This window comes from Apodemus sylvaticus, chromosome 3 (genome assembly GCF_947179515.1).
Source record: "Apodemus sylvaticus chromosome 3, mApoSyl1.1, whole genome shotgun sequence".
NCBI classification, from domain to species: domain Eukaryota; kingdom Metazoa; phylum Chordata; class Mammalia; order Rodentia; family Muridae; genus Apodemus; species Apodemus sylvaticus.
Window position 1 is genome coordinate 148,835,568 of NC_067474.1, and position 27,558 is coordinate 148,863,125.

General features: G+C 44.1%; 1 protein-coding gene across 11 annotated transcripts in view; it reads right to left on the reverse strand.

The window, feature by feature from the left end:
* Positions 1–1,477: 1,477 nt before the first annotated feature.
* The window catches only part of Srrm1 (serine and arginine repetitive matrix 1), a 32,768-nt gene continuing 6,687 nt past the window's right edge, over positions 1,478–27,558 (reverse strand). For 2 of the 11 annotated variants that reach the window (XM_052177725.1, XM_052177736.1), the window contains 15 exons: positions 26,461–26,631; positions 25,831–25,946; positions 24,302–24,505; positions 22,685–22,873; positions 22,337–22,456; positions 19,504–19,778; positions 14,043–14,123; positions 13,258–13,344; positions 10,906–11,050; positions 10,523–10,564; positions 8,503–8,631; positions 5,862–6,323; positions 4,934–5,129; positions 3,103–3,312; positions 1,478–1,922 (listed from right to left, as the gene is read on the reverse strand). In XM_052177725.1, coding sequence (XP_052033685.1) covers positions 1,815–1,922; positions 3,103–3,312; positions 4,934–5,129; positions 5,862–6,323; positions 8,503–8,631; positions 10,523–10,564; positions 10,906–11,050; positions 13,258–13,344; positions 14,043–14,123; positions 19,504–19,778; positions 22,337–22,456; positions 22,685–22,873; positions 24,302–24,505; positions 25,831–25,946; positions 26,461–26,631 — 2,535 coding nt within the window. In that variant the 3' untranslated portion in view covers positions 1,478–1,814. The remainder of the gene's footprint in view (positions 1,923–3,102; positions 3,313–4,933; positions 5,130–5,861; positions 6,324–8,502; positions 8,632–10,522; positions 10,565–10,905; positions 11,051–13,257; positions 13,345–14,042; positions 14,124–19,503; positions 19,779–22,336; positions 22,457–22,684; positions 22,874–24,301; positions 24,506–25,830; positions 25,947–26,460; positions 26,632–27,558) is intronic. The other 9 variants (XM_052177732.1, XM_052177729.1, XM_052177728.1 and 6 more) reach the window with 9 other exon arrangements.

Genomic DNA, 27,558 nt, shown 5'->3' on the forward strand with positions numbered 1-27,558 from the left:
ATGAGAAAGCTGTGTTTATGTGTGTAACTTTGGGGTAAATGTTGGGAATTATTTTTTCACTGCCCCTCTCCTGTTCACCCTCCCACAATCCTTCCCTTCCCTTCCCTTCCGAGCTGGAACAAGCCCCCAGAATCTTGTTTACTTACTTACTCAGGACCTCTAAGAGCTGCCAGTGCTCTTAACCGCTCGATGAGCCATCTCACCAGCCCCATGGGCCCAGGCTCTTTTTTTATTTTTTAAAGATTTATTATATCTATGTACACTGTAGCTAACTTCAGACACTCAAGAACAGGGAGTCAGATCTTGTTATGGATGGTTGTGAGCCACCATGTGGTTTCTGGGATTTGAACTCAGGACCTTTGGAAGAACAGTCGGTGCTCTTAACCACCGAACCATCTCTCCAGCCCAAGGGCCCAGGTTCTTAATTCAGGGGTTTCTGAAGGGCTTTCCAGATTCGAGCCTGGCCCTACTGAAGTGTCTGTCTTTTGGCTAAAAGCCATAAACAACAAAGCACCCCTCTGCGTTCCTGAAATCCAGATGTAGGCATTTTGTATTCTAATTTGTTTCATTTGTCAGAAATCACAATCAAATTTATCCACGCCTCCAAATGCTCAGCTTGTCTGGTGTGCAGGGTTACCTTCCTTCCTTCACAAGCATGGGCTATGTTCCCCTCACTCTTCAGGTCCACCTCAAAGTCCTGTCTGGGAGTGTGCCGGGCTCTCCACACCCGAGCAAGCGAGCGAGCACACTGACACCAAGCCCCACCTTACCCAGCCTCTGTGGTGGTGGTGGCGGTGGCGGTGGCTGTGGCGGTGACGAGGCCTCACCAGCTTTCCAGGTTCCAAGAACACAGCATGCTCTCCCTTGCTCTTCTCTGCAGTTAGTTATTGAAGTAAGGGGGGTGGGGGGGTGGGGGGAGCCCCTGCACGCCTGTCCTCCCAAGGTGAATAAAGAAAGGGCAATATTCTTAAATTTAGAAATTTATTCTGTTTAATCCACAAGCTTTATATAGCTTTAGTTAAAAAATAAAATAAAATGAAACAAGTGAAACCAAGACACTGTCCAGGCCCTTCCAGCCCGCCAAATACATGAGCTCTTCAGTGGTGGGTACCAATTGGAAGAGTAAGGAAAGACATGAACGGAGCCACCAAATTCCATAAAACAAATGTATATAACTGAAGGTCCGTCCTGGGTCTAGTAAATCGCCTTTACAAAAGAGGAAGAAAAGGGGAGAAGGAAACAAAACAACACAACTTCAAGTTCCAACTCAGCTTAGGAACCGTCCCACAGGGCAGCCCTGTAGCTCTAGAGCTGGGACCCTGCCGCACAGCAGACTCCACAGGCAACAGAGCGAACACTCGCCCACTCAAACCTCTGTGGTTCTTCAACAGTGGTCTCACTTCTGGGAAAGCTTGCAAACCTATACAAGGTTGGAAGCAGAATTTATGTGGGTGCTAAGATTCAAGAGAAAAGGGAGAAAAAAAAAAAAAAACAACCTCTCGGGAGAGGCAAGGGCTTTTAAAGAAACCACAAGAATGCCAACAATATTCAAACCCCCTTTTTTAAAAAAGAGATTTTTTTTTTTTTGGCTTAAAATATGTCACTCTAAATGTCAATGGAAGAATGTCACTAATGCACTGTGGACACCTTTGTAATGTAAATCCATGCCCCCCCCCTTTTTTAAACATGGTGAACTTCAACCTAGCAATTATTACAACAAATGTTATAGTCTAAAGCTCAAACACATTTTAGCAATTTTGAAATTGAATTGAGTACAAACCAAATAAAATTTACAACATAACAAACATGTCCGCTTAGGACTGTGGGGACACTTGAGCCTTCCGCATGGACCGCAGGGCCTTCTCCCGTAGGTGCCTCTCTAAGTCGTCAAGGTTGTCATCCTCAGCTTCACTCTCAGTCTCCTGAGAAACAAACCCAAACCAGGTACACAGTAAGTCTTGAGACACTGCGGGAGACCCCGAGCACAGACCAGAACCAAACAGCAACAACTACACAGTTCTGCACACACAAAACCACCCAATGCTCTGAGACAGGGCCGCTCTGTAGCCTCAGCTTGTTTAGAATTTGTTATGGTGCCATCATCAACCCTGAGCTTCTGAGCTTTTCGTGGCAACCTCCTAAGAGCTGGGCTTACCACCATACCCAAGTATCCAGAGCTGAGCCCTCAGCCAACCGAGCTGTATTCCTGTGTTGCTGGTACGCGCACGTGCGCACGCGCGCGCGCACACACACACACACACACACACACACACACACACACACACACACACACACACACGCTCGCTCGCATGCGGGGCTGAGCTTGGACCCCCAGGTGGCACACCTGCAGCGCCAGTGCTGAGGAGCTGGGATAGCTGTGCTCCAGTGGCCTATCTGAAGCAATGAGCTCTAGGCAAGACAGCGGAGGGAGCGTGCCCCCAGCCCTGATGACCTGTGTCCTATCCTAAGGAAATCACTCTGTATTTGTTTTGTTTTGTTTTTTTTTTGTTTTTGTTTTTTGGATTTGGTTTTTTCAAGACAGGGTTTCCCTGTATAGCTCTGGCTGTCCTGGAACTCACTCTGTAGACCAGGCTGTCCTCGAACTCAGAAATCTGCCTGCCTCTGCCTACCAGAGTGCTGGGATTACAGGCGTGAGCCACCACGGCCTGGCTAGGAATTCACTCTGCAAATTGCCCTGACTTTGTAAAGTGCATTAAAAATATGAGACAGACAGACACAGACACAGACACACACACGTGTGTGCCTCTATATGCACATTGTGGGTGAGCACACATACAGACCCTGCCGTGGTCAGTTACTTGGAGGTGCCCCCGCTTTTTTTAATTGCACTTATTGTGCGTATCTAGGGGTGTGGCTCAGGGGTGGCATACATGCCCAATCCACAGCAAAAGGTCCTGTGCTCTGTTCCTTGACAGTAGCTTTAAAAACCTGAAACAGTCCAGCATTAAGCTCTCTGGAAGCACTTGTACTCTTCTTGATTCTGGCAGGTTACCAGGAAACATCAAAATACTATAGGAAACAGGATGTCGCTGGGAGAAGCACAAACACGTCTCGGGCAGTAGGCAGAGGCAGTGTGAATACCTTCCTGGGCTCTGGTGCTGCTGCAGGCTCTTCCTGTGCTGATGTGGTGGCAGCGGCAGAAACAGCTGCAGGGGCGGCAGGAGCTGGGGTGGCTACGGCCACAGCCTTCTCCTTCTTGTGTTTTTTGTGCTTCTTGTGTTTCTTATCCTTCTTGTGTTTCTTGTCCTTCTTCTTCTTCTTTTTCTTTCCACCTCCTTCTTGATCAGAATTCTAAAATCACAGAAGCAGTGAAGCCATTGAGGTGATTAAAATCCTGTTTTTTGCCTCTTAAATAAATGCTTGTTTCACAGCAGTGCAAAGACAACTGCCACTAATGAGAGTGCTCTTAGAGAAGAGACGCACACTAATGCCAGGTGGGGTCTCAATGCTGACTGACTTGGACAGGATGTGAATGGGTGTCAACGGCTGGGGGCCTGAGCTGACACAAGTTGCCTTCCGGCCCCTGACCATGAGGTTCATTGAGGAGCAATCATAAACCTCTCACACTTAGCTCCCCGACACTTATGAATAGCCTGGACTGTCTCACTCCTGAGGGGAGTCAGTCTTTCCCATCCACCATGTGCATTCCAGGGATGGACTCAGGTTTTCGGGCCTGCAGGCAGGTGCCTGAATTAACTGAGCCATCTTCTAGCTCAAGATATTCCATTACAACAGGGCAGCATCTCCATAAGCCCCGTAAGCTACGCCCTCATCTAAGTAAGATACCCAAACCTATCTTTGCATTACTCAAACTGCCACCAGCACACTCCCGACACAAACCGACTGACAGCTAGGCCAAGTCATCTAATGCAAAGCCGACTGGTTCATGCCATTCACTGAATATCAGTAGCAGTTAACTGTTCAATAGCCTAGCAAGAGAATCAGAGAGATTCCCTAGAATCTAGATCATTCTAGAAAAGAAAATCAAATTCCAATTCAAAATATATTTTCTCTCGAACTTTACTAACTATCCGAAGATTCTTTAACTGGAGGGGCAGTGGCAGGGCATGCCTTTAATCCCAGCACCTCAGGCAGAGGCAGTCTGATTTACAGAGTTCCAAGACAGCCAGAGCTGCACAGACAAACCTGTCTTGGGGAAAAGAAAAGAGATTTAACTGAACCACCATATTCTAGATACTATCTTGCCAGGCACTGGTTGAACACGCCTTTAATCCCAGCACTTGGGAGGCACAGGCAGGCAGATTTCTGAGTTTGAGGCCAGCCTGGGCTACAGAGTGAGTTCCAGGACAGCCAGGGCTACACAGAGAAACCCTGTCTCTAAAAAACAAAAACAAAAATAAAAAAAACCCATATTTTAAATACTGTCTTTATACGAAATTTATATACATTATTGATTGATTGATTTGGTTTTCAAGACAGGGTTTCTCTGTATAGCCCTGGCTGTCCTGGAACTCACTCTGTAGACCAGGCTGGACTCAAACTCAGAAATCCACCTGCCTCTGCCTCCCAGAGTGCTGAGATTACAGGCGTGCACCACCACCACCCAGCTATATACATTATTTTAACTGACTCTAACTTGCAACTTCATTGTTTTTGAGATTGTGTAGCCCAGGGTGGCCTTGAACTAAGACACTAACCTGCTTCCGCCTCTGCCTCCAGAATGCTTAGGATTAAAGGTATATACCACAACAGTGGGTTTGACAATTTCTATTTTTTAAAAAATTTCACCTACTAACTGGTCTTTAAGAGGTATAAAATCATAAGACCAAGGCTGAGGCTTGTCTTGAACGCCTGACCCTGCTTCTGCCCACTGAGACCTGGGATTAAGTCCCCTCCATCATCCCCAGCTCACTAATTTATAAAAGATGTCCAAAACCAAGCAGGTACGTACCCTGGCAGGGGACGGGCTTGGTGTTGGGCTTTTAGCCTTCTTGGCTGGTACTGCAGGTGACCAGTTTGTGGAGGGTGATTGAGACTGCACAGGAGAGGGAGGTGCTGGAGGCTTTTTAGCTGCTGGTTCAGGAGATCCAGAGACAGATCTGGAGGATGAAACCCTTCTTACGGACTGAGGGCTTGGTGAGGCGGCCCTAGACAAAGAGGGAAAATAGGCACCGCTGAGTGAGAACAGACACTGCATGGAAGACACACACTTCACACTGTCACCCAAGTCTTCTCCGATGTCACTCATGCCACTTTCCTGATGGTCTTCCTGCAGCACACTGGTGACACTGGCTCGTTACTTTCCCTAAGCCTGCTCAGGATCAGTATCACGAGCCTGCCAGGGGCTGGACTGGTGTTCATTTTCCAGCACCAGCATGGCTCACAGTTAAGTACAACTATTGTTCCACAGGAACTGACATGTGCTTTGGGGCTGTGACACGGCCCACATGAAGTGGGTGTACAGATATACATACAGGCAAAATGCCCTTTACACAAGATAATAAAGAGAGGAAAGGAAGCTCATTTTACTTGAGACTCAGAAACATCTCTCAAGTACCTGATGCTTAGATCTTACAAGTACCAAGTAAAGCCCTCTGGAATTTATGCTACAAGGAGCTTGGTGCAAAGCAGGAAGAGTTACTATTGCTACTATTACTACTATTGACTGTTTGAGGCAGGGTTTCTCTGTGTAGCCAGGGCTGTCCTTGAACTCAAGAGATCTGCTGTTCTCTCTACCTCCCTAGTTCGAGGATTCAAAGTGTGCCACCACCAGCCTGCTTATTATTTTTGTAACTGCTCAATAAGAGACAGGATTCTACACATTATACAACTACGTATTCTTAACAAACAAACAAAAAATACCCATTAGGCGTTTTTACTTTTTTATCTTTTTGGGCTCCGGAGTCCTGGAGACTCTCCTAATAGGCCTAGTACTTGGAGATGGGGACTGCCTTCCTTGGGGTGACGCTGAAGCTCCTCTTCGTACAGGGGGAGGGCTTGAGGTCTGAGGAGCCCGAGGCCGTGGTGAGGGCGAATGGCGTTTGTTTGGTTGTGGTGACCGGGCCTCCCGGGTGGAGCGGCCTGGGGACGCCCCTTTCCTATGCTTTGAAGATAAGGAGGGTGAGCGTCTCTTGGTGACTGGGGGGCTTCTTTGTTTAGGAGGTGGAGAGTGGGAAACCCGGCGCTTTGGTGGAGGAGATGGTGACGCCCTTCGCTTGGGCGGGGGTGGAGGTGAGGCAGTTCTCCTCTTAGGAGGTGGGGAAGGAGAATATCTCCTCTGGATGGGGGGGGAGTATCTTCTTGGAGACGGAGAGCGGCGGCGTGGGGGAGGAGAAGGGGTCCTAGAAAAAACACACACCAGTAAGATGAAATGGACAGTTCCAAAACCAGTCCAAACCACTGATTACTACTGTTGTTATCTGTGCACACCCACATATCATGCAAGTAAGTTCTGCTTGGACATCTTTGTGTCTCTGCCCACCTTTTATATGATTCTGGGATCAAACTTAGGTCACTATAGTTTTATGGCAAGCACTTTCATCCACTGAGCCATCTTGCTAAGCCAATCCAGAATCAGGAAAATTAATTAAATAAGAAGTAACTAATCATAACTGTCCGGTAGCTAGCACTATGTCAGGAGATATATTTCAAAGTAACATACAGATCACCACGACTGACAAGAGGATACTGTGTTGTGTTTATGGAGAAAGTTTAAATTCTCAGAAACAATTTAAATTCAGCAAACCAAGAGAATTTATATAATTATATAAAACAAAGCATTGCTCCCACTGTGTTGTAGTAACTGTGAGCATCAGTTGTCGCCAGGCAACCAGTTAACAACTGAAAAAGTCAGCTTTACTGAGTTCTGCGACAGGAGCTGGAGAGAGGGCTCGTTCCCCCATCCCCCTGGTGTTTTTTAGATAACAGTTTCTCTGTCCTGGAACTTGCTCTGTAGACAAGACTGGCCTCAAACTCAGAGGTGTACATGCCTGGGATTAAACATGTGCTGCCATAGCCTGGCTGTGGTGCCAAGCACCCATGTGGTAGCTCACTGAAGTTTGCAATTCACATTTAAGGGGACCCAATTCTATTTTCTGACTTTTATGGTCACCAGGTTACACACAGTGCACACCCACATATATAGACAAAACACTCCACACACAAAACAAAGGTTTTCTGTGATGTTGTTGTCTCCTTTGAATTAACTGGTATCCTAGGTTACTGAGGAAGCCTTCAACAAACTGCCTAGTCCTCTTCCATCTCAAAGGACCACGTATTAGTCTACTTTCACTGTAAGCAAAGATATTTCTAAAAGCTCTATGCAGCTTTTCTGTTATGTCCTACAGGAATTACATGTATTACAACATTTAGGGAAACTGTACAACTTGTGTTTGGATTTTCAATAAAAATTCCTGCTCAGAGCTGGGTTTACAACAAGCCAATATTCAAAGTGGTAAAATAGACCTAGATAATTATGAATTAATTATCCATAATTACAGTGGATCCAATCTGTAATCCCAGTGCTTGGGAAGTATTTGAGACAGCCTGAAATCTGAGGGCGGTCTGCTCTGCATCCTAAGATCTTATTAAACAAGGACAACGGAAACAGGGGCCACTCTGCAGTGAGTGCTATGGAAACAGGGACCACTCTGCAGTGAGTGCTTGCATGGGCTCACTCCACATCAGATGTGTCAGCTCCCCCGGAACTCGAGATACAATTTAGGTTGGTTCCAAACCAGTGTTGATCGTTTTGCCTCTGCCTCCTAAGAACTGGGATTATGGCTGTGTGCTGACAAACACAGCACATGACAGACATTTTCTGAAGAGTTCTAACCTCTCCCTTCATGGAATAACCTTTTGATTGGGACTGCTAGCACTTGTCAGTCTAGGGTCCTACATGATTGGCAGGAGCATCACCAAGGCTTCCCAATATGTACAGGTCAGTGCAATGGTTAATGTGCACAAAGTAATGGTTGAGAACACTCCTGTGGTTGTGCAGCCGCCGACAGCCCTCACGCCTCTCACCCTACATACCCATGGAGTTACTTCTCCCATTTGTGTTTGTTTGTTTGTTGGGCAGGGTTTAGTTTCTCTGTAACTCAGGCTGACCTCCAACTCAAAACTTCCCTGTCCCAGCCTTTTTAAGAGTTTAGATTCTGAGCATAATACCCTTGGCTCCTATTTTCTTCTCTTTCTTTCATTTTTTGTTTGGCTGGATTTTGGTGGTGGTTTTCTTTTTTGTTTTTACTATTTTTGTGTAGCCTGTCTGTTCTGAAACTTCCTCTGTAGACCAGGGTAGACTTGGATTCAAAGATCTGCCTGCCTCCACCTCCCGAGAGTTGGGATGAAATGTTAGCATCACCACTACGCGGTCCTATTTTCTGTTTCTACAGAGTTCTGTGTCCCATAAAGGAGTTCACATTTATGTGACCTTTTATGACCATAGAGATGCAATGTTTCATACAAAGCAACTTCCACAATAAAGACCCAGAGCTACCATGAATCGATTGGACATAGTACCTTCGTCGTGGTGGGGGTGTAGGAGATCTGCGCCGCCGAGGAGGAGGCGGGGGAGGAGGAGGAGGGGCTGGAGAAGGAGATCGGCGCCTTCTGGCAGGAGGTGGGGAGGGACTTCTCCTCCTTCTACTACTAAATAAGAAATCAGAGTTAGTCTCAATCAGTAACATTTATAATTAAGTCATCCCATGAAGTATATTTACAGTGCTTAACTAACCCAGAGCAGAAACATTATTTATGTTACTTTTGGTATGAGTTAAAGACAGCTTTGTGATGTTAGCTTCAGACAAAAACACGCATTTGTTTATGACATAAACCACCCAACTGACAAAGAGAAAAAATTCCAAACCTGTCACTAGAACACTTTTTTTTTATTTTGTTTTTTTTTTTTTTTTTTTTTTTTTTCCGAGACAGGGTTTCTCTGTGTAGCCCTGGCTGTCCTGGAACTCACTCTGTAGACCAGGCTGGCCTCGAACTCAGAGATCCGCCTGCCTCTGCCTCCCAGAGTGCTGGGATTACAGGCATGCACCACCACTGCCTGGCCACTAGAACACTTTTTAGTTGGGATATATATAATCGGTTGGGAACTTATCTGAGACTTATGTGAACCGCGTCAGGGCTAAGCTCAGCCGAGCTGTGCTTGAAAAGGCTTTTCAGTCGACTTTGATTCTTTATGAGAAACATTTCGATGTTGACATACACCAAATGACTTGCGGCCCCAATCTGGAAGCCCTGGCAAACAGAGGGACTGCATACCCTAAGTGATGCTCTATCTCTGAGCTGTATCTCCAACCTTTACAGTCTTATCTCTAAGAAATATATCCCCAGCACTGAAAAGGGACTGGGTGTGTCATATCCACCAATACCCTAAAGACAAGCCACAAAGCTCTCTCTCTCTCTTTTTTTTGGAGACAGGGTCTCTCTGTGTAGCCTTGGCTGTCCTGGAACTCACTCTGTAGCCCTGGCTGTCCTCTAACTCAGAAATCCGCCTGCCTCTGCCTCCCAGAGTGCTAGGATTACAGGCGTGCACCACCACCACCAAGCCACAAGGCTGTCTTAAGTACTAGAGCTTGCCTTGGGGGTAATGTGGTTAAACGTATATTCAAGACCCAAACTCTCCAATTGTGAGTTCTGTAATAAACCTGTAACACAAGCCACATACCAAATACCATACATTAGCAAACTAGTAACAACCTTACAAAAGACTTAAATGAAAGTTAAGCCAGTTTGTCACCCTTGACACACAATGAGAAAGAAGTCAACGTAAGAGTCCTTAGCTCCATGCCCAGTCGGGGCTGACTCGTGAACCTGGCTCAGTTTCTAAAGTTTACCAGGTCCCGACTATTCAGAATTTACTACCACATTTGATTTCCAACCAGATTTGATTTAGGTTTGCTGGTGATATGTGATTATTATTTCATATTACCACTTTACATACTCAAAATCATACTTAATTCATGGTGCACACCTTTAATCCCAGCCCAGAGGTAGGTGGATCTCTGAGTTCAAGGCCAGCCTGACCTACACAGCAATTTCCAGGACAGCCAGGGCTATACATGAAGACCCTGTCTCAAAACCACAAAATTCAACAAATGGGAAGAGTGAGAGAGCCAGGGTTGATGAGGTGAGCTCAGCAGGTAAAGGCAGCACGGCTGAGCCTGAAGAACTGAATGAGTTCGCTTCCCAGGACCCACATGGTAAACACAGGGAACCAGTCCCTACAAGCGTCCTCTGACCTCCATTGTAGTCACACATATCCAGGACAAACAAAAATACAAGGAAGATCTTAAACACGTCACTCCCTACACAGTCAAGGACCTAGAACTACTAGATCAGAAAAGGCTCTGAAGTCAACTCCTCACAGCCCTTTCTAGCAGTCATCTGACAAAGTACAAACAAAAACACACACCAGAGCATCCTAAGACTTTCTCCAGTGACATGTAAAATGGGGACAGTCACCTGAACAGAAAAATAAGTAATCCTGCTCCGTAACCCTCATTTGCAAGAACAACGTCTAACCAACCTTTTGGTCCCTGGTGACTGCCATCGCTTTCCCATCTGCATCCTGGGAGCAGTGGAGAGAAACACATGTCAAGAGCTCCACTCCTGCAAGTTAACCCTTCGTGGGAAGCATTTCTTAAAGCTTCAAAATGTCTGCAATTAACGCTATGATTTAATTGCTATATTCATGCCTAAATAAGGCAGTCACTCAAAACTTGTCTAGTTTTAATATTAACTATCAACAGAAAACAAAAAACAAAACAAACACCTAACCAAAAGCCCAAACCCAACAACCAGTTTTGACATGAAGAATCTGCCCAGTTCTAAAATAATTTGGAGGCCTAAGCTATAAATTAGTTTCAACCCAACCACTGATCAGTCAAAACCATTAATGAAGACTGTTACCGAGGGGAAGTCTCTTTTTGGCGCTTGCGAGGTGATGGAGAGGCACTCCGAGAAGGGGAATGTCTCCGCCGCCTGCCTACCTCACCATTCTTCACATGGGATCTCTTGGGCCGCTCATCTTCTGAGGTGGAAGAGGAGCCAGAGTCTGTAATCACAGAGCAAAGAACAACAACAAAATATCACACACACACACACACACACACTCTCTCTCTCTCTCACACACACTCACACACACACACACACACACACACACACACTCTCTCTCTCACACACACACACACTCCCCCCCACCTACACTCCCCCCCATCGAACCTCTTGGTCCCCTACACTGCATGCTCAAGGTCCTGGGTTCTACACCCAGCACTGGGAAAAATGTTACTTAGAGGTTAAAACCCAATGACTCAGCATTTACCATGAAGCCATGATTCAATTCATTCAGCATGAAGTCATGGGTTCAATTCTCAGTACCACCAGGACAATCTAAATTTCTTTATTTATTATCATATGTAAGTACACTGTCATTGTCTTCAGACCCATCAGAGGAGGGCATCTGATCCCATTACAGATGGTTGTAAGCCACCATGTGGTTGCTGGGAATTGAACTCAGGACCTCTGGAAGAGCAGTCAGTGCCCTTAACCTCTGAGCCATCTCTCCAGCTCCCACCAGGATAATCTAATCAGTACAATTTTAGTGACAGTCAACAATCCACACCTAGCAGAAAAGTAGCAAACATAAGACTAGTATATCTCAGAAGTGCTGATGCCTGTATGGATCTCTTAGGAGGAAAACGCAGGGATGTAAAATCAGGCCTGCTGGTGCACACGCACATCTGATGACAGGGAGGTAGGGAAGCACAATGTGAAATTCACCATCAGCAACAAAACTAAATAAAACTCTAGTGATTTTTTTCCCCCAATTAACAAAGTAAAGCTTCAAAAGATTCTATGGGCTGATGTGTAATTCATGAGAAGGCAGGCCCTGTGCTGCACACCAGCAGCAAAAGAACAACAAAAAAGGATCACCAAGCTACTTGAAATAAAAAATAAAACTTACTACTATAATTCCAACTATAACCTGAGCACGAGGGGTGTGACTGGTAGTAGAGAGATTGCCTTAGCATGCACGAGACCCTGGGACTCCATCTCCAGTATGGCATAAACTGGGTGCAGTGGGGCAAAGCTGCATTCTCAGCACTTATATGCAGTCAAAACTACAAGTATAAAGTCATTTTTGGCTACACAGCAAGTTCAAGGCAAGCCTGAGCTACATGGAACCTTTTCTTAAAACCCCAAATCAAACCAAATCCACACAAAGCCCAAATAAGTAACACAAGTAATGTAAGAATAGAGCCTCTGGCTTAAACAGTAGGCTTCTGTGTTCTTTCTTTTTAATCTAACAATTAGAACTATAGTGAATTCCAGGCTAGCCATAACTACATAGTGAGACCAAATAGCTACTAGTAACAAATGAAATAGATTCATAAAAGCTAGTATGATCTTCTAAACCATAGACTTCCTCTTATGTAGATTAAAATTGCCGAAAGACTTAGGACTAGACTCAAATATTAGGGAATAAACTGGCCTTCCAATTTCATTTTCTGTCTTACTATTGTACTCTAGGTCAATTACCTTTTGTTTTGTTTGTTTGAGACACGGTTTTCCTGTGTAGCCCTGGCTGGGCTCAAACTCCCAAGTAATAGAACCACCACCGCTTGGGTTACCTTATATTTAATAATATTGGAAATAAAGCTCAGAGCTTTGTTCACAGTAAACTGTACTATATTACAGCTACACTCCTAGCCAGATTTATTACCTTCCTAACAATATAGCAATTTAAAAGTAAAATTTAAGGGTTTAAAACAAGAAAGAGATACCCAGTGCCCAACTGAGACCTATGGCCCAAATACAACCCATGAAGGCAAATGGTTCAATTCCCTGTACCCACATGGTGGCTTATAATGTCTATTCCAGATCCTCACTCGATCTGATGCCCTGTTTTCTGATCTTGGGGAGCAGACATAAACATGGTACAGACATGCATGCAAGTAAAACATGAACATGCATAAAATTTTAAAAGGGATGTGTGTTTGTCTGTGGTGGGGGAACCAGGGTCTCATGTAGTCCAGGCTTGTCTCAAATTTACCATGTAGCCAAGAATAACTGGACTTTCACCCTCCTGCCTCCACCTTCTGAACAGTGGTATCAGAGGCTTCTGGTCTGCTGTTCTGGGGACTCACTCACTATGTAACCCTTACTGGACCCATGCTCTACAGGAACTGTCTGTCCTGCCTTAGCCTCCCAGTGCTGGGGTCCCACAGGTGAGAGTGGAAAGCATTTGTTTGTTGTCCATACCAGATGAAGACTGCTGGTTCTGTCGTCTGTATTGTCGCCTCTGCTGCACAGAATCAGCTGCAGCCATTTTGCTGCCTTTGTCTTCTTCTGAAAGATAGATGCATTTACAAAGTGTTTCTTTAGTTACACATAAGTAATGTGACACAACAGAACACAGCAGGCACTCAGTTCAGCTGCCAGTCCTGGGAGATAAGACTTCTGCAAATCACCGGGCAGTGGTGGCACACACCTGTAATCCCAGCACTCTGGGAGGCAGAGACAGGCGGATTTCTGAGTTCGAGGCCAGTCTGGTCTACAGAGTGAGTTCCAGGACAGCCAGGGCTACACAGAGAAACCCTGTCTCGACAAAACCAAAAATCCAAAGACTTCGGCAAATACCCCAGCTAGCTGTCAAATCCCAAATTATGTCCAAATACAGGAGAAAACAAATGAGGTTCCAATGAACAAAATAACCAAACAGAGCACACTTAAATGCTACAGCTGGGACCCTCACAAAGTCTGTGTCCGCCACTTTCAGCTCTTCCCAACTGCACATTCAATCTCCAACTCTAGGGAATAATCACATATGGAAGAAAAAATAAAAAACCAATCTCTATGCTGGGCAGTGATAGCGCAAGCCTTTAATCCCAGCACTTGGGAGGCAGAGGCAGGCGGATTTCTGAGTTCGAGGCCAGCCTGTCTACAGAGTGAGTTCCAGGACAGCCAGGGCTACACAGAGAAACCCTGTCTCAAGAAAAAAAAAAAAAAAAAAAAAAACCAATCTCTAGAAAATCATTACAACTTACCAGACTCAGACAACTCCACTTTTCTAGGCTTAGGAGCTGGAGAAGGCGACTCTCTTTTCTCAGTACCTTTATGTTTTGTCACTAAAAAAGAAGAAGAAAACCTCACACAATAAAAAGAGCAATGTTTTAATAGCACAAGAATGGATCAGACTCTTCACATGAAAAATTTAACCTAAAATTTAAACATGGAAAGCTTCAAAAACTAGTTCTCCAGGGCTAGCAAGAGCCCTGCATGATTGCTCCCAGCCCAGGTCAGCAGCAGCGGAGGCAGTGGAGTGCTTCTGCGCCCAGTATCCAACCGCTTGGCAGGAGCGCAGGCTGTGGACTGCCCTGCAAGGCTGTGGCCACCCACCTTGGAATAGATGCCACAATAGCAGAGAAGAGGAGACCCTGCCTCAACAAAGTAGAAGAATCAATTCTCAAAAATTGTTTTAAAAAACAAAAACCAATTCTATTGCCCTGGCTCAGTGCTTTGTAGGAGATGAGCTTGGCTCCCAGCACACACATTGGTGGCTCACAAACACAGGTGACTTCCATTCCGGGGGATCTCCTGCCTCTGGCCTCCTATGGCCCTTGCAAGCAACAGTACATGCCTCACCCCCACTTGTACATTAAAAAAAGGTTTTATTGCCCTGACATATACATGTATAACTCATTTGCATAAAATAGTAATACTTTAAAAAACCCTGGGAACCAGTTTCAGATGTTGAGCTTTTCCCAGGAAAGCCTGCAGGAGAACCCAGGAAGCATCAGTGAGCAGAACAAGTGGGAACTGGGATGCTGCTAGTGCCAGAGCACTTGTTTGGCAAGACCCCAGGCCCCAGGAGAAAAAGAAAACAAACACATAAGGGCATTCCTCCCTTACACCCCCCCACCCCCCACTGTCGAGAGTCTTCTTAATTTTCCTTAATGAACCTATGCCTGGCTCTGCTTTTAAAAATAAAGTTCACACAGGAAAAGGTACTTGGTCAGGGAAAGAATATTTGGTTATCTAATCAATAAGTCAAAGGCTCCTTATGCCACATAAAATCTTCACCATACCCGAGAGATTTAAACAATTGTAAAGACTAAGAGCAAATGAAAGGTTCAATCTAAAGCCTGAGAGAAAGAAAGCGGTCGGGGTTGCACCTCAAAGTGCCTGTATAGAATAAGACACCCAGACTCTGGATTTCAGCTCCTATGGGAGGGAAAGGAAAACGGTTTTCTAAACTAGAATAACTCTGGGGAGGGAGAATGAACCACTCATCAACCTCATATTAACTGGAAAATTATGGTACTTCCTGTGACATATATACCTGGGGTTTTGTTTTGAGTCCGGTCCCACTACCTCATCCTGGCTGGCCTCAGGTTCACAGTGATCCTTCTGTTTCAAACCCCAGAGAACCAGAACTACATGCACAGACCACCAAACCCAGATGTGTACACTATTAAACATGCTGCTGAACAAGAGTCTAGTCACTCTTATACCTGGTTTACAAGAGCTCTTTGGAAATAAAATTACATCACCACATTGAGAAACACAGAGACAACTGAACAAACTGAGAATAGGAGCTCAAGATTTTGTGTTTAGGGTACTAATCTTACAACTACTACTTCTTAAGAGCATCCTCAGGGCTGTTCAGATGGTTCAGTCAGGGTCAAGAGAGCATTTGCTACATTTGCAGAGGACCTGGGCTCGGTTCCCAGCACCCACCCAGCTTACAATTATCTTTAACTCTGCTCCCAGGGGATTTGAGGTCTTCTGAACTGTGGACATCAGGCACACATGCGGTGCTCTCACAGATATGCAGACAAACTCTCATGAGCATATTTAAAAGACATTTGAAAAGGCCCATCTAAGAAACAAATCCTTGAGACTTTTGTTTTATATGACTGATTAATTTTGATAAATTGTTTGATTAGAATACAGTTATACCTTATTTAATACTATAAATTCTGTTATAGACTACCAGGATATATCCATGAGAACTGGATCTAACACTTCAACCTCATCTTTGCTAAAGTAATCCAAGAGGAAATAACAATTCCATCTACTAAAATTATTTGGACACACCATTGAATTGGACAGACAATGTTTAACCTCCGAAGTTCTGAAGTTCATAGAGTAATGGGCTGGAGAGCTGCTGCTCTCAGAGGATTAATGGTGTGCAGAGGATTAATGGCCTGAAGACACCAGCATAGTGTGGGAAAGCATACGGAATTTTTTAAAAATACCAACATACAGGAGGCTGAAACAGGACTGCCAGTCTAGATTACGTACAAACACTTCATAAAACCAAAACCAAACAAAAGGCACGCACACACACACACACGTCAAAGTTACTATCTCAGGGGACCAAAGTGGTTTGCTTGGTTCTGTGAAGAAAATGTAGTGGTTATCACTACAAGATAATTGGTGTACGTCTACTGAATAAATAAAATAACTACACTGCAACATCAATTTTATTTACCTTGAGACAAGATCTGGCTTCAAACTGGCTATGTAATACCAGAATTAAAGAGTTACACCCTGTAGCCGGGCGGTGGTGGCACATGCCTGTAATCCTAGCACTCTGGGAGGCAGGCGGATTTCTGAGTTCGAGGCCAGCCTGGTCTACAGAGTGAGTTCCAGGACAGCCAGGGCAACACTGAGAAACCCTGTCTCAGGGGAAAAAAAAAATTCCAAAAACAAAGAGCTACACCTTCACCTGATGGTTGAGCACACACTCGTAATCCTAGTACTTGGGAGGCGGAGGCAAAGGTAGGTGCATCTCTAAAGCCAGCCTAGTCCACAACAGACCCAGTACAGACAGCCAGGGCGATACACATCCCATGGAGCCAACATTACATATTTTGTTAAGCAGTGTGAATAAACACATGGGAGGGTTCATCGTGACTTAATGTCTCTTTCATTAAGACTTTAACAGTTTATAGCATACACTTTATCCTTTCACTTGAGATAAAGCATTATTACAAATAACATCTGCGTCTGTATTTTTTTTTCTTTCTTTTTTTTTGGACTTAGTTTTTTCAAGAGAAGGTTTCTCCGCATAGCCCTGGCTGTCCTGGAACTCACTCTGTAGACCAGGCTGGCCTCAAACTTAGAAATCCTCCTGTCTCTGCCTCCCAGAGAGCTGGGACTACAGGTGTGCACCACTACCTCCCGGCTGTTTCTGTATTTTTCTAAATGAGATTTTTTCCCTTTTACTGACTGTTATAGTGCTTTAATAATTCAAAGAACAAATCATCCTAGCATGAAGTCAGAAATCCAAGAGACCAACTCTAAAACAGAATTTTAAAGCATTTCAACAGTCCTATTAATTATTAATATCAGATTGCCCAAAAGATAACTTGTGAAGCTAAGTTACTATATAACCAGAAATAAGAGAATACATGAAGCATCCACAAAGCACAACTCAGCTGATTTAAAGGGACAAGCTGTGACAGGACACTCAACCAGAACAAGTTTATGCAGTACCCAGATCATGACTGATTCAAGTTCCTCCAAGACACCCTCAGATGGGACTGTAAACTACACTCAATGGCTGATTTCCAACACCCACTCACCTACCCCCACCTCGCCATTTTTCTTTCCTTACTCTTAGTTCATTAGCCCACTATCAACAACAGATCCTAAGATGGCTAATTAACATCTGGTCTAGGAAACACAATCAGGAACTCTATTACATTACAGTAGTACCACAGTCCTAAGTATCCAGAGACACCAACGTGGGCATATCTGATCGCAGTACCTAGTAGAGACCGAAACAATTTCTTCACTCCACCCTTTGTCTTCCTCCCTAGTCATCGGAGGTAGCAACTGTTAATTCTCACTGCATAACTGGGAATGAACGCTTAGATTTTTACTAAGCTTGGCTGTCACTCAACCAAAGAACCTGACAATTAATAAGGTCTTTTCTTTTCTAGCTCTCAAATGTCAACACTAAGGTCACTTCCACATAGTTCAAACCAATTCTGAGCTTCATTGGACATAAAATAGACTAAACTACAACTGTCTGGGTAAAGAAACTGTTTCTTGAGCTCACAAGGATACACAACAGGTCTCTGTTCCCCACAATAGATGTCTCTCAAATGCAGTTATCTATGACATATGTTCAGGCATGATTATGTCAGAGCAGGAGCCTGGCACCAGTGCAGACTCATAAATAGGTAACTATTAAATTCCAACAATGGCCCTATTCTTACAGTTAACTCCTTTTATCTAGATAGTTTAAAAATAACTTCTATATAATTTAAATTAAAATGCATTTTCTTTTTCCAAAATAATTGTGAGAACTCTAAGGAGTTCAAGGCCAGCCTGGTCTACAGAGTGAGTTCCAGGACAGCCAGGGCTACACAGAGAAACCCTGTCTTGGAAAAAAACAAAAAACAAAAAAACCCCAAACCAACCTCCCCACAAAAGACATGGTGATGGACTCAAAAGAGAGGCTGAAATGGGCTGATTTTTTTTTTTGTTTGTTTTTGTTTTTTTTTGAGACAGGGTTTCTCTGTATAGCCCTGGCTGTCTTGGAACTCACTCGGTAGACCAGGCTAGCCTCGAACTCAGAAATCCGCCTGCCTCTGCCTCCCAGAGTGCTGGGATTACAGGCGTGCGCCACCACTACCCGGCTCTGATTTTTTATATAATATTTATGCAACACATGTTAAAAACATAACTGTCTTAATCTATCACACACTTGGTTACTGCATGAACCTGATGTTAAAATTACATGACTTGTACTTTACTTTTTGTGGCTTCCATTTTAGCAGGCTCTCCCCCCAGACAGCCCTCAGTAACAGGCTAGAAGGCATGGCTTGGCTAAGCCTCCTGGTGCTTGCTCCTTGTTATCCAGCATGTGGCCGGCCAGTCAATGGGCTCAGAGCACCACCTCTAAAATCCCAGCCCTCACCTCTCAGCGCCCCCAGTCCTCCAGCCCTAGCACCAAGGCGCCACCCTCCAGATGGATCCTACCCTTTTCTTCACACAGACTAACACTCTACTTGGCTGGCACGCTCACAGGCCTCCATTTCCTCAGAAACCAATCTCCTGAGCAGATTAACATCATCCTAGAGCCTAAATCCAGGAATCAATCAATAAAACAAATCAACCTTTAAGGGGACACCATGTCCTTCCTTTGGGAGCATAATTGTGACCGAAAATAACAATAGAACACAAAAGTCTGCAAATAAGTTATCAAACAAAAAGCCTTAAGAAGCGGTATGGGGAGGGAAGGTGGAAAATAGTTAACCAGTCTCAATAAAAGGAACCTTTACAGTAAAAACACACAACTCCAACTCCTCAAGTTACTCATCTGTGCCACCTGTGCACGAAGGACACACACACACAAAAAAACCAAACCAGACATCATCCGTTTCAGCCAAGCCAACTCAGTATCCCACAGAAAGATCTGCTTCTGAAGGAGGGTAGGGACAACTGGGTTCACCCAGACGCTAAAGAGAACAAAGTGCTCTGTGTTTGTACCTTTACCAGAGGTTCTTCCTGGAGACACAGAAACACGACTTTTTCTTGTACGGTTTGACTGCTGGGGAGTTGGGGAATGGCGAGTTTTGGGCGGTGGAGTTGCCGGAGACGATGGCCGGTGCCTTCGCCGTGGAGGACTTGCCGAAGGTGACAACCTACGCGTTTTCCGAGGAGGGCTGGATGTCCTCTTGGGAGGCTTCTTTGGCGGTGACCGGGAACGAGATGAAGAGGAGGACGAGCTACTTCCAGAGAGTGATGCAGAAGAACGCCTCCTCCTGTGGAATAAAGCAGTCCCTTCACTACCTGCACCCGTTGAGAGTGACTTCACAGGATGTACAATATGCACAGAAACACAGCTATTTCTTTTAATCCAACTTTTGAGTTTATGTAGCTAAGTACATAAATTACTTAAAAAAGATTGGAAATGGCACCATAACCTAGGACAGGAAAGCAGCTATTTCTGAGAGTAAATACACGTAACTCCTGATTATGTTTGAGCTGTGAAAGCTATAATCCAGCAAGCACGCAGCCTCTTCCTGAAGATTAATACTGGGGTTATGGAGTTTGCACAACTTTGGGGGTGAGAGAGTAATGCTTATTCAGAGTGATGTCAAGCAGCTTTTAAGTTTCACTAAAAAATAAGTGCAAGATCTGAGATTTATTTAGCTACATAAACTTAGAAGTAGGGGGCCTCTCGAATTCTGCGGCAAAATCTGTGGTTAAGTTCTGTTGCAATTACGTGTACCTGCAGAATTCACCTTTGGCAGAAGAATTCCTGAGAACCTGAAAAAAAGAAACCCTACCTTAAGTGTGAGATTAAAAACTGGCTGAAAGGGAATCTTACACAATCTGCAAAATACCGAGACTGCTACATTGTCTAGTGCACACTACTGAGACATGCTGTTTTCCAAACTCCAATTGAAGAAACCGGTCTCTCTCGCCCTAAGGGAGCACTGGCATTACTTCTTCCTGAAGCAGAAGATCAATCTGAAAAGTGTTGATGCCTGGAATCCCACTACATTGTCTGTCCTGTCCACCAGCTGCAACAGCAACTTTATGTGCTTAAATATCGATCCCTCAACAACAATCTCAAAGAAGACTGGTATTTGCTGCAAAGACATAACTCAAAGGAGCTTACTGGATGTTTTCCCATTTTCTAGGGTTGTCTGTAATGAACATTAACTCAACAGCTTTCCCCAGGGCTAAGAGTGCACTTCCAAGGTGGAGCACACGCTCAGGCCGAGTGAGGTGGCCCTGGTTAAACTAGCAGCAACAGGGAAAAGTAGACATCAAAGTTCTGTCCAAAGCAGAGTTGAAAAGCAAGCCCAGACAACATAACAATAAAAGACCTCTGTTCCTGTGCACCAGGCCTCTACTTTGGGGAAAGTTAGGTACATCTTCTTGTGACACTAGTAATGGCTTTATCTAGGAATGGAATTATGGGAACTGCATCCTTTCATGTTTCCTCTGAGCTGTTACAAAAAGCTTCATTACAAAGCATGGCAGAGATGGCTTAGCAGTTAAAGCATTAGTGGCTTTCTAGAGGCCATTGGTTCCCAGCACCATCAAGCAGCTTACAACTGTGCATTACTCCAGGTCCAAAGGATCTGAAGGCCTCTGCAGGCACCCGCAGTCACATGAACATATATAATCACATGAACATATATATTCACATGCACACACACACACCTACACATTAATTCAAAATGCATCTTTTTAGAAAAAAGACACTGTAAAGAAACCTGCTCTGTAAGCCTGGACTCAAGCTCAATTGCCCAGAAGCACCAGAGGAAGAGGAGCACAGACACTGTAATGGCCCACCGACCTCAAGGTGCAAGTGTTTGCACAGTAAAGTTCTTAAAACTTGGGAACTACTGGAGACTTTTTTTTTGTTTTGTTTTTTTGAGACAGGGCTTCTCTGTATAGTCCTGGCTGTTCTGGAACTCACTCTGTAGACCAGGCTGTCCTTGAACTCAGAAATCCACCTGCCTCTGCCTTCCAAGTGCTGGGATTAAAGGTGTGTGCCACCACCGCTCGTTTTTGTTTGTTTGTTTGTTTGTTTGTTTAAAAAACTGGTAAAATAACCTCATCAACTCTGTAGCCAGCTGCCTTTCAAAAGCAGTAGTAAGTTATAAGTTGGACAGGAGGGGGATAGCTCAGAGAAGGATGGCTCAGGGGTGAAGAGCAGCTTCTTCTTTTGCAGAGGACCTGGGTTCAGTTCTTGGCACCCATGTGGTAGCTCACAACCATCTCTTAACTCCAGTTCCCGGGATCTAGCATGTGCTTCGGTCTTCTGGGGGAACTCCACACGATGCATAAATGCAGACAAAAAACCCCTTGTATACATAACAATGCCCAGAAAAGCAGTCAGTTCTTTTTGTGGTTTTGGGGTGTGTGTGTGTGTGTGTGTGTGTGTAAAAGCAGAGTCTATGAAGAGGATGACTTTGAACTTTAGGGCCCTTTCCCTCTACTTCCCGTGTGCTGAAATTACAGGTATGAAAGACCATCTGAAGTCTGTAAGTACTAGGGAATAGATCTAGGGCCAGGCTTTGGGCATTCATAGCAAGCATTACCAACTGAAGCACACTGCTAGTCCTCATCCACAGAAGAATGTAGTGAGCTCTTAGAAGGCTAACACACAGGATCTAGAAGATGAGTGACTCTTTCCATCACTGGGCAATCCTCGTAGCTAAATTACCGCACTTGAAGTGCATCAGGCTGCTTCCAGGACATTCCCTAGTATGATTTCTGTCACCCAACAGACAAAAAGTTTCCCCTGAAATTATACCAAGGATCCCCCTAAGTCCCAGGCCTGACACTAAGAGCGTCTCACCGTCTCCCTGGAGACCTACTCCTCCTGTGCCTTGGCGGAGGAGGCATCCGTCTTGGTGGAGTTCTTCTTCGGGGAGATGGTCGTCTTCTTGGGCTTGGCCGCCTTCTAGGAGAGTATGATCTGCCATAAGAAATAGAATCAGACCCCAAATAAACTAAACAAAACATTGCTTGACACTAATTTCCACCAGTTCTATACATGTAGATTTTTACAGTACATAGCAAAGTGCACTTCACATAAACAGAGTAACCTTCATTCTAAATGTTTTAACTTTGACAGTTTACAATGCTACCTTTAGTTGTGAACACACAACTTAAAATGTATACTAGTCCCAGGGCAACAACGCACCTCGATCGGGATCTATGTCGCCGTCGTGGTCTAGTATGAGAAGGTGATCGAGAACGGGTGCGAGACCGTGATTTGGATCGTGACCGAGATCTTGGTCGAGTCTTTTCCTTTTCCTTTTTGGAGTTTTTTTCTGGAGTCGGTTCTTTGGGCTCTGGTACAGGCTCAGGCTTGGGAGCTTTCAGGATGTCACTGTGAAAATAGCATTTTGTTTTTTTCCTCCAACTCTCCTCAGAATTCTAAGTCAATTCAACAATATTGGTTGTCTTTAGTATTTATGGTGCAAGCTAGACCACCATAATTCCTTGAAACCCCACACTGAAAATTAAAGAACTGGCTCATAAAGCTGAACTCTTAACAATGTGACCTGTCCCTCACTACTAACAAAAAGTAATAACAGATGTAGATCACTGTATTTTAAAAATAAGGTTTGTAAAACCTACAAATACGTCTTGGTTTCAAAAGATAAGGTGCACATCAGAACTCACTGAGCAACAAGAACTGTGTCACTGGCCAGGCAGTGGTGGCGCATGCCTGTAATCCCAGCACTCTGGGAAGCAGAGGCAGGCGGATTTCTGAGTTGAGGCCAGCCTGGTCTACAGAGTGAGTTCTAGGACAGCCAAGGCTACACAGAGAAACTGTGTCACTGTCAACTGCATAAGCCCAGAAAGCCTGATCCATGAGCTAACTAGATCAACTGGTCTACAGGCAAAGGCAGCCGAGATGGGATCTCCCCATCTACCAACTACCAGCTAGGCAATCGGTACACAGCAGTTTGCAGTCACTATGAATGGGCGCTTTATGAGCAGTGTACACAACCGCAGAGGCTGCAGGGTTGTGTGTGGCCTGCATGCTCTATGGCCTTGTGAGCTATGAGAAGTGGGATCATGCTCAGCATTAACCCTGCCACGGGACACAAAAGGTTCCCCGAGGGCTAGAGGTGGCTCAGCGGATAAGAGCACTGGCTGTTCTTCCAGAGGTCTTGAGTTCAATTCCCAGCAACCACATGGTAGCTCACAACCATCTGCAATGGGATCTGACTCCCTCTTCTGGTGTGCCTGAAGACAGAGACAGTGTACTCATATAAATAAAATCTTAAAAAAAAAAAAGTTCCCCTGAAAAGGGAGAGATTAGCTTTTATTTGGTATATTTGTATCTCAGTTAACAGAAAGAAATAAATCTCTTTACATTTGCAGGTAAAGATGTTATATAGAATATAAGTCAGCGACAAAGAATATGCAAAGGTCTGGGTTATATCTCCCTATTACAAAAAGAAAACAAAAAACAAAACAGAAATGTGTCCACTACATATTGTGGCAAGCAGGCAGGAAAATCAATAATTATGATCTATGAAATTTTTTGAACAATACAGTAGTCAGGTAGTCCTGTGGAGCATTTTCCTTATTTTAACACACACACACACACACACACACACACACACACACACACACACACACACACACACAATTTCAGCTTCATTTCTAACACTAACTTTATAATAATAAAAAACTTAAAAAAAATCCCAAAGGAAAACAACTATTTTGCTTTGAGGTTAGCAATGAGCAGTCGCAGGCAGCGCAAACAGCAAGGCAGGAACAGGTAAGAGAGTTAGGCACGTGCCTCGTAGATGTGGCCTCCTGTACTGAAGAGTCTTTCATTCTCACTGACGGCTCTGGGAGCTCTGGAGATTTCTCCTTCTTTTCCGGGGCAGGTGAAGGGCTCCGGCTCTTGGTTCTGTGACGGGGAGATCGAGAGTGACTGCGCTTTCTCTCTCTCCTGACAGGGGAAGATCGTCTTCTAGGGGAAGGAGATCTGGATTTGCGTCTAGGATGAAAGCAATTTTTTCAGATTTTTTAATAATGTGGTTTAGAGCAGACAAAGGGAAAATCAAGGATTAATCTTTTAAGTTACCCACTGTTGTCTGTATCTGAGAAGTTTCACATGGAAACAAGATATCCATTTCATCTACTTGAGAAGGAAAAGGCCAGAGAGAACTAGAAGGACAAGCAAACAGAGGTAACAGCCTCAAGTACCAGTTAGACGGGGAGGCCCAGAGTTGGGCTGGAGGCAGTGGCTCTCAACTATTCCCAGTGAGCACTCAAAGACCAATCGATGCCTCAGAAGAAAAGTGCTTAAAGCAACCATTTCCTTAACAATAAATTAACCCTACCAATACACAGGGATTAGGTACAGGTAGCTCCTATCAGAGATGACCAGGCAGAGCCTGAAGATGCAGAAAAATGGATGGTGCAATGCAAATAGTATGTTCTTCACAAGAAAAGAGAAGTGCCAAATTTTTATTGGCAGGAGCCCCTTCTTCCATTTTAAGCTGTAGTGTGCCTAATCCAAAAGTGTTTATATTTTTTAAAAATTGTAGTAAAGCTAAACAGCGTGGCAGAGCACACTGAGACTTAGAGGCACTGCTTCTGTCAGGTTTCCAGCTCAGCACAAACTACAGAACAAAAATATTACCTCCTCTTTTCTTTACAAATCCCCACAGATTTATTTTTTTAAATAAAAAGTCCTAAAAATGAAAAGCCTAATGAAATTCTCACCTTTCACCACAAATATAGCAGAAGCTGAACCGTGGATTTAAAAATGTGAACCTAACAATAGTCTCATTGGAAGAAAGAAGAAAACAAATAAATGATTTGAAGTTTGGGTTCAGTACAACCATCTAAGAAAAGCAGAACACGGAATTAGGTTAAGTATGTGAATGCTAACGAGCAGCTTTTTAATAAAAGGGAAATGGAAATAATCAGAATACAGTAACAACAAAAATCCCAATGCTTTATTTAAGCAAAGCAATATGAAATCCAAATTTCTACTTAAGAATGAGTAACTCACCTAAATTACAGAGATGATCTAGCTCTTTTGGGGGGGTGGGGGATGAGGCAGAGTATTATAGCATTGCCTGGCCTGGCCCGGCCTAGAAGCCACCCCATACCTTCCACTGCCTCAACCTCCTGGGTAGCTATATAAAAACATGTGCCAAAATGCTAGCAACATAAAAGCTCTCTTTAGCCCAGAAGCAAACAGCAGCTCTGCAGTAACGCTGCCCAGGTCTTCTAGCTGCAGAGCATCCCTCCCTCAGGACCCTTCCTCCAAAGCACCTATACAACACTGCACTTGCATCTCTCTTGATGTACCTTCTTGGGCTGCGAGACCGCTCCCTCTTCTCTCTGCTGCTTTCTTTTTCTTCCTTATCCCTCTTATCTTTATCTTCATCTTGTTTTTTCAGAGATGCCAATTTTTCTTGTTCGATCTGCAAGCACACAGGTGAGCACTGAGAGCATCTATCAAGGCACTGGACACTGGCGTGGCAACGGTCACTTCATAGCCGTGGTGGCTACAGGGTGGTCCACATTCTCAACTTTACTCTTGCAATACTCTTTCATTTATCCTTTATCAGTAATGTAAACTTATACATTTATGTCACTTATCATTTATATGGTCACTCTCTTGTGACTTTATAATTACTGCCTGTGTGGGAAGTTATGTACACTTTTTAGACACTTTATTTAGACTCTCTTTTAAGGTAACTGCACTTGTATTTTAAGAACTGAAAACAATACCAAAGTGTTCTGCTCAATCATCACTGGCCTCTGGGAAAATGCCACTCTAATTTTCAAATGAGGGGTGGTAAAACCACAACTCAATGTGCAAACACATCTAGCAAACTGGAGCCTCGCCAGGTCACAGAGGGAAAAGAAACAAAAGTCCTTAAGGTGAGCCGTCAGACCACGCACTACTTCTCAAGTCAGTACAAAAAGGATTACTTGTCTCTGCTTTATCTCTTCCTTCTTCAACTCTAGGAAAGCAGAAGGGATTCCGGCGATGTTTTCCTGTGCACTTAACAGCAGGGGCCACAGTTCTCCCATGAATTCTCTAGCATTCTTCCCATTCAAAAATCCAGTCAGGTTGATTTGCATCATTTTGGAATCTGGGTTCTGCAAAAAGACATGACAGGAAGAAAAACAGGTTACTTCAAAACTAACCAACCTTTCTGAAACTCATTTAAATTAGTATTCAAGTCTACCATAAGGGGCTTAGGCACATATATATGCTCTACTATTGTAAAAAGTTTTCCCTAGTTGCTTCTTGGTAATATAATTTCTAGATAATCAAATTCTCCCTCACTGAACCAAAAGCATTAGAGCAGTCTTTGTGGATTTCCTAAGTATTAAGACTGGCTGTTAGTGGGCCTTATGTTTTTAATCAACTTTAAAAACAATCATGGAACATCTATAAATTCTTGCATTTACTAACAATATTTGCTTGGCTGGAAAACTTGCCCCAACAAGAAATTGAAAACGTACATAAACACCTCTCTTTATACTACAAGTAACTTTCTATGACCTATCTACTATCTAGTGCTCAGTTACAAGGACTAACAAGTTATGCATGCACTCTGTAACATCTGAAGACTAAGCTGGATGTCTGACTACTGCACATGAACACCTATTACTAACAGTGCCACAGATGCTCAACTGTCCACAAGACTAAGAGTCAAGATTTCTAAAAGGAATTTGGGTTTTTAAACACTAGATTCTGTTGGTCAAGCAACAAGGTCCGTATAACAAGCACAGCTCAACAGCACAAAGCAAGTACAGATTCCAGGTGTCTTCAGCTTCTTCTTGGAACCTTGGGGGTTTGGAATCGCCAAGTCCCCTGTAGAGAAAGATGTTCCCTTGGCTTGCTTCCGACTCCCTACTGCAACTCAACCACCTTGAGTTTAATGTTATATCATTTATCTAAATTGCAAAAGACGAACAAGCAATAATGAGTACACAACCACAAAAAAAGAAAAGATTGTTTAAAAAGTTCTAAACTTTAATCTCATGCTCACTACAAGGGGAATACTACCAGGTATTTAG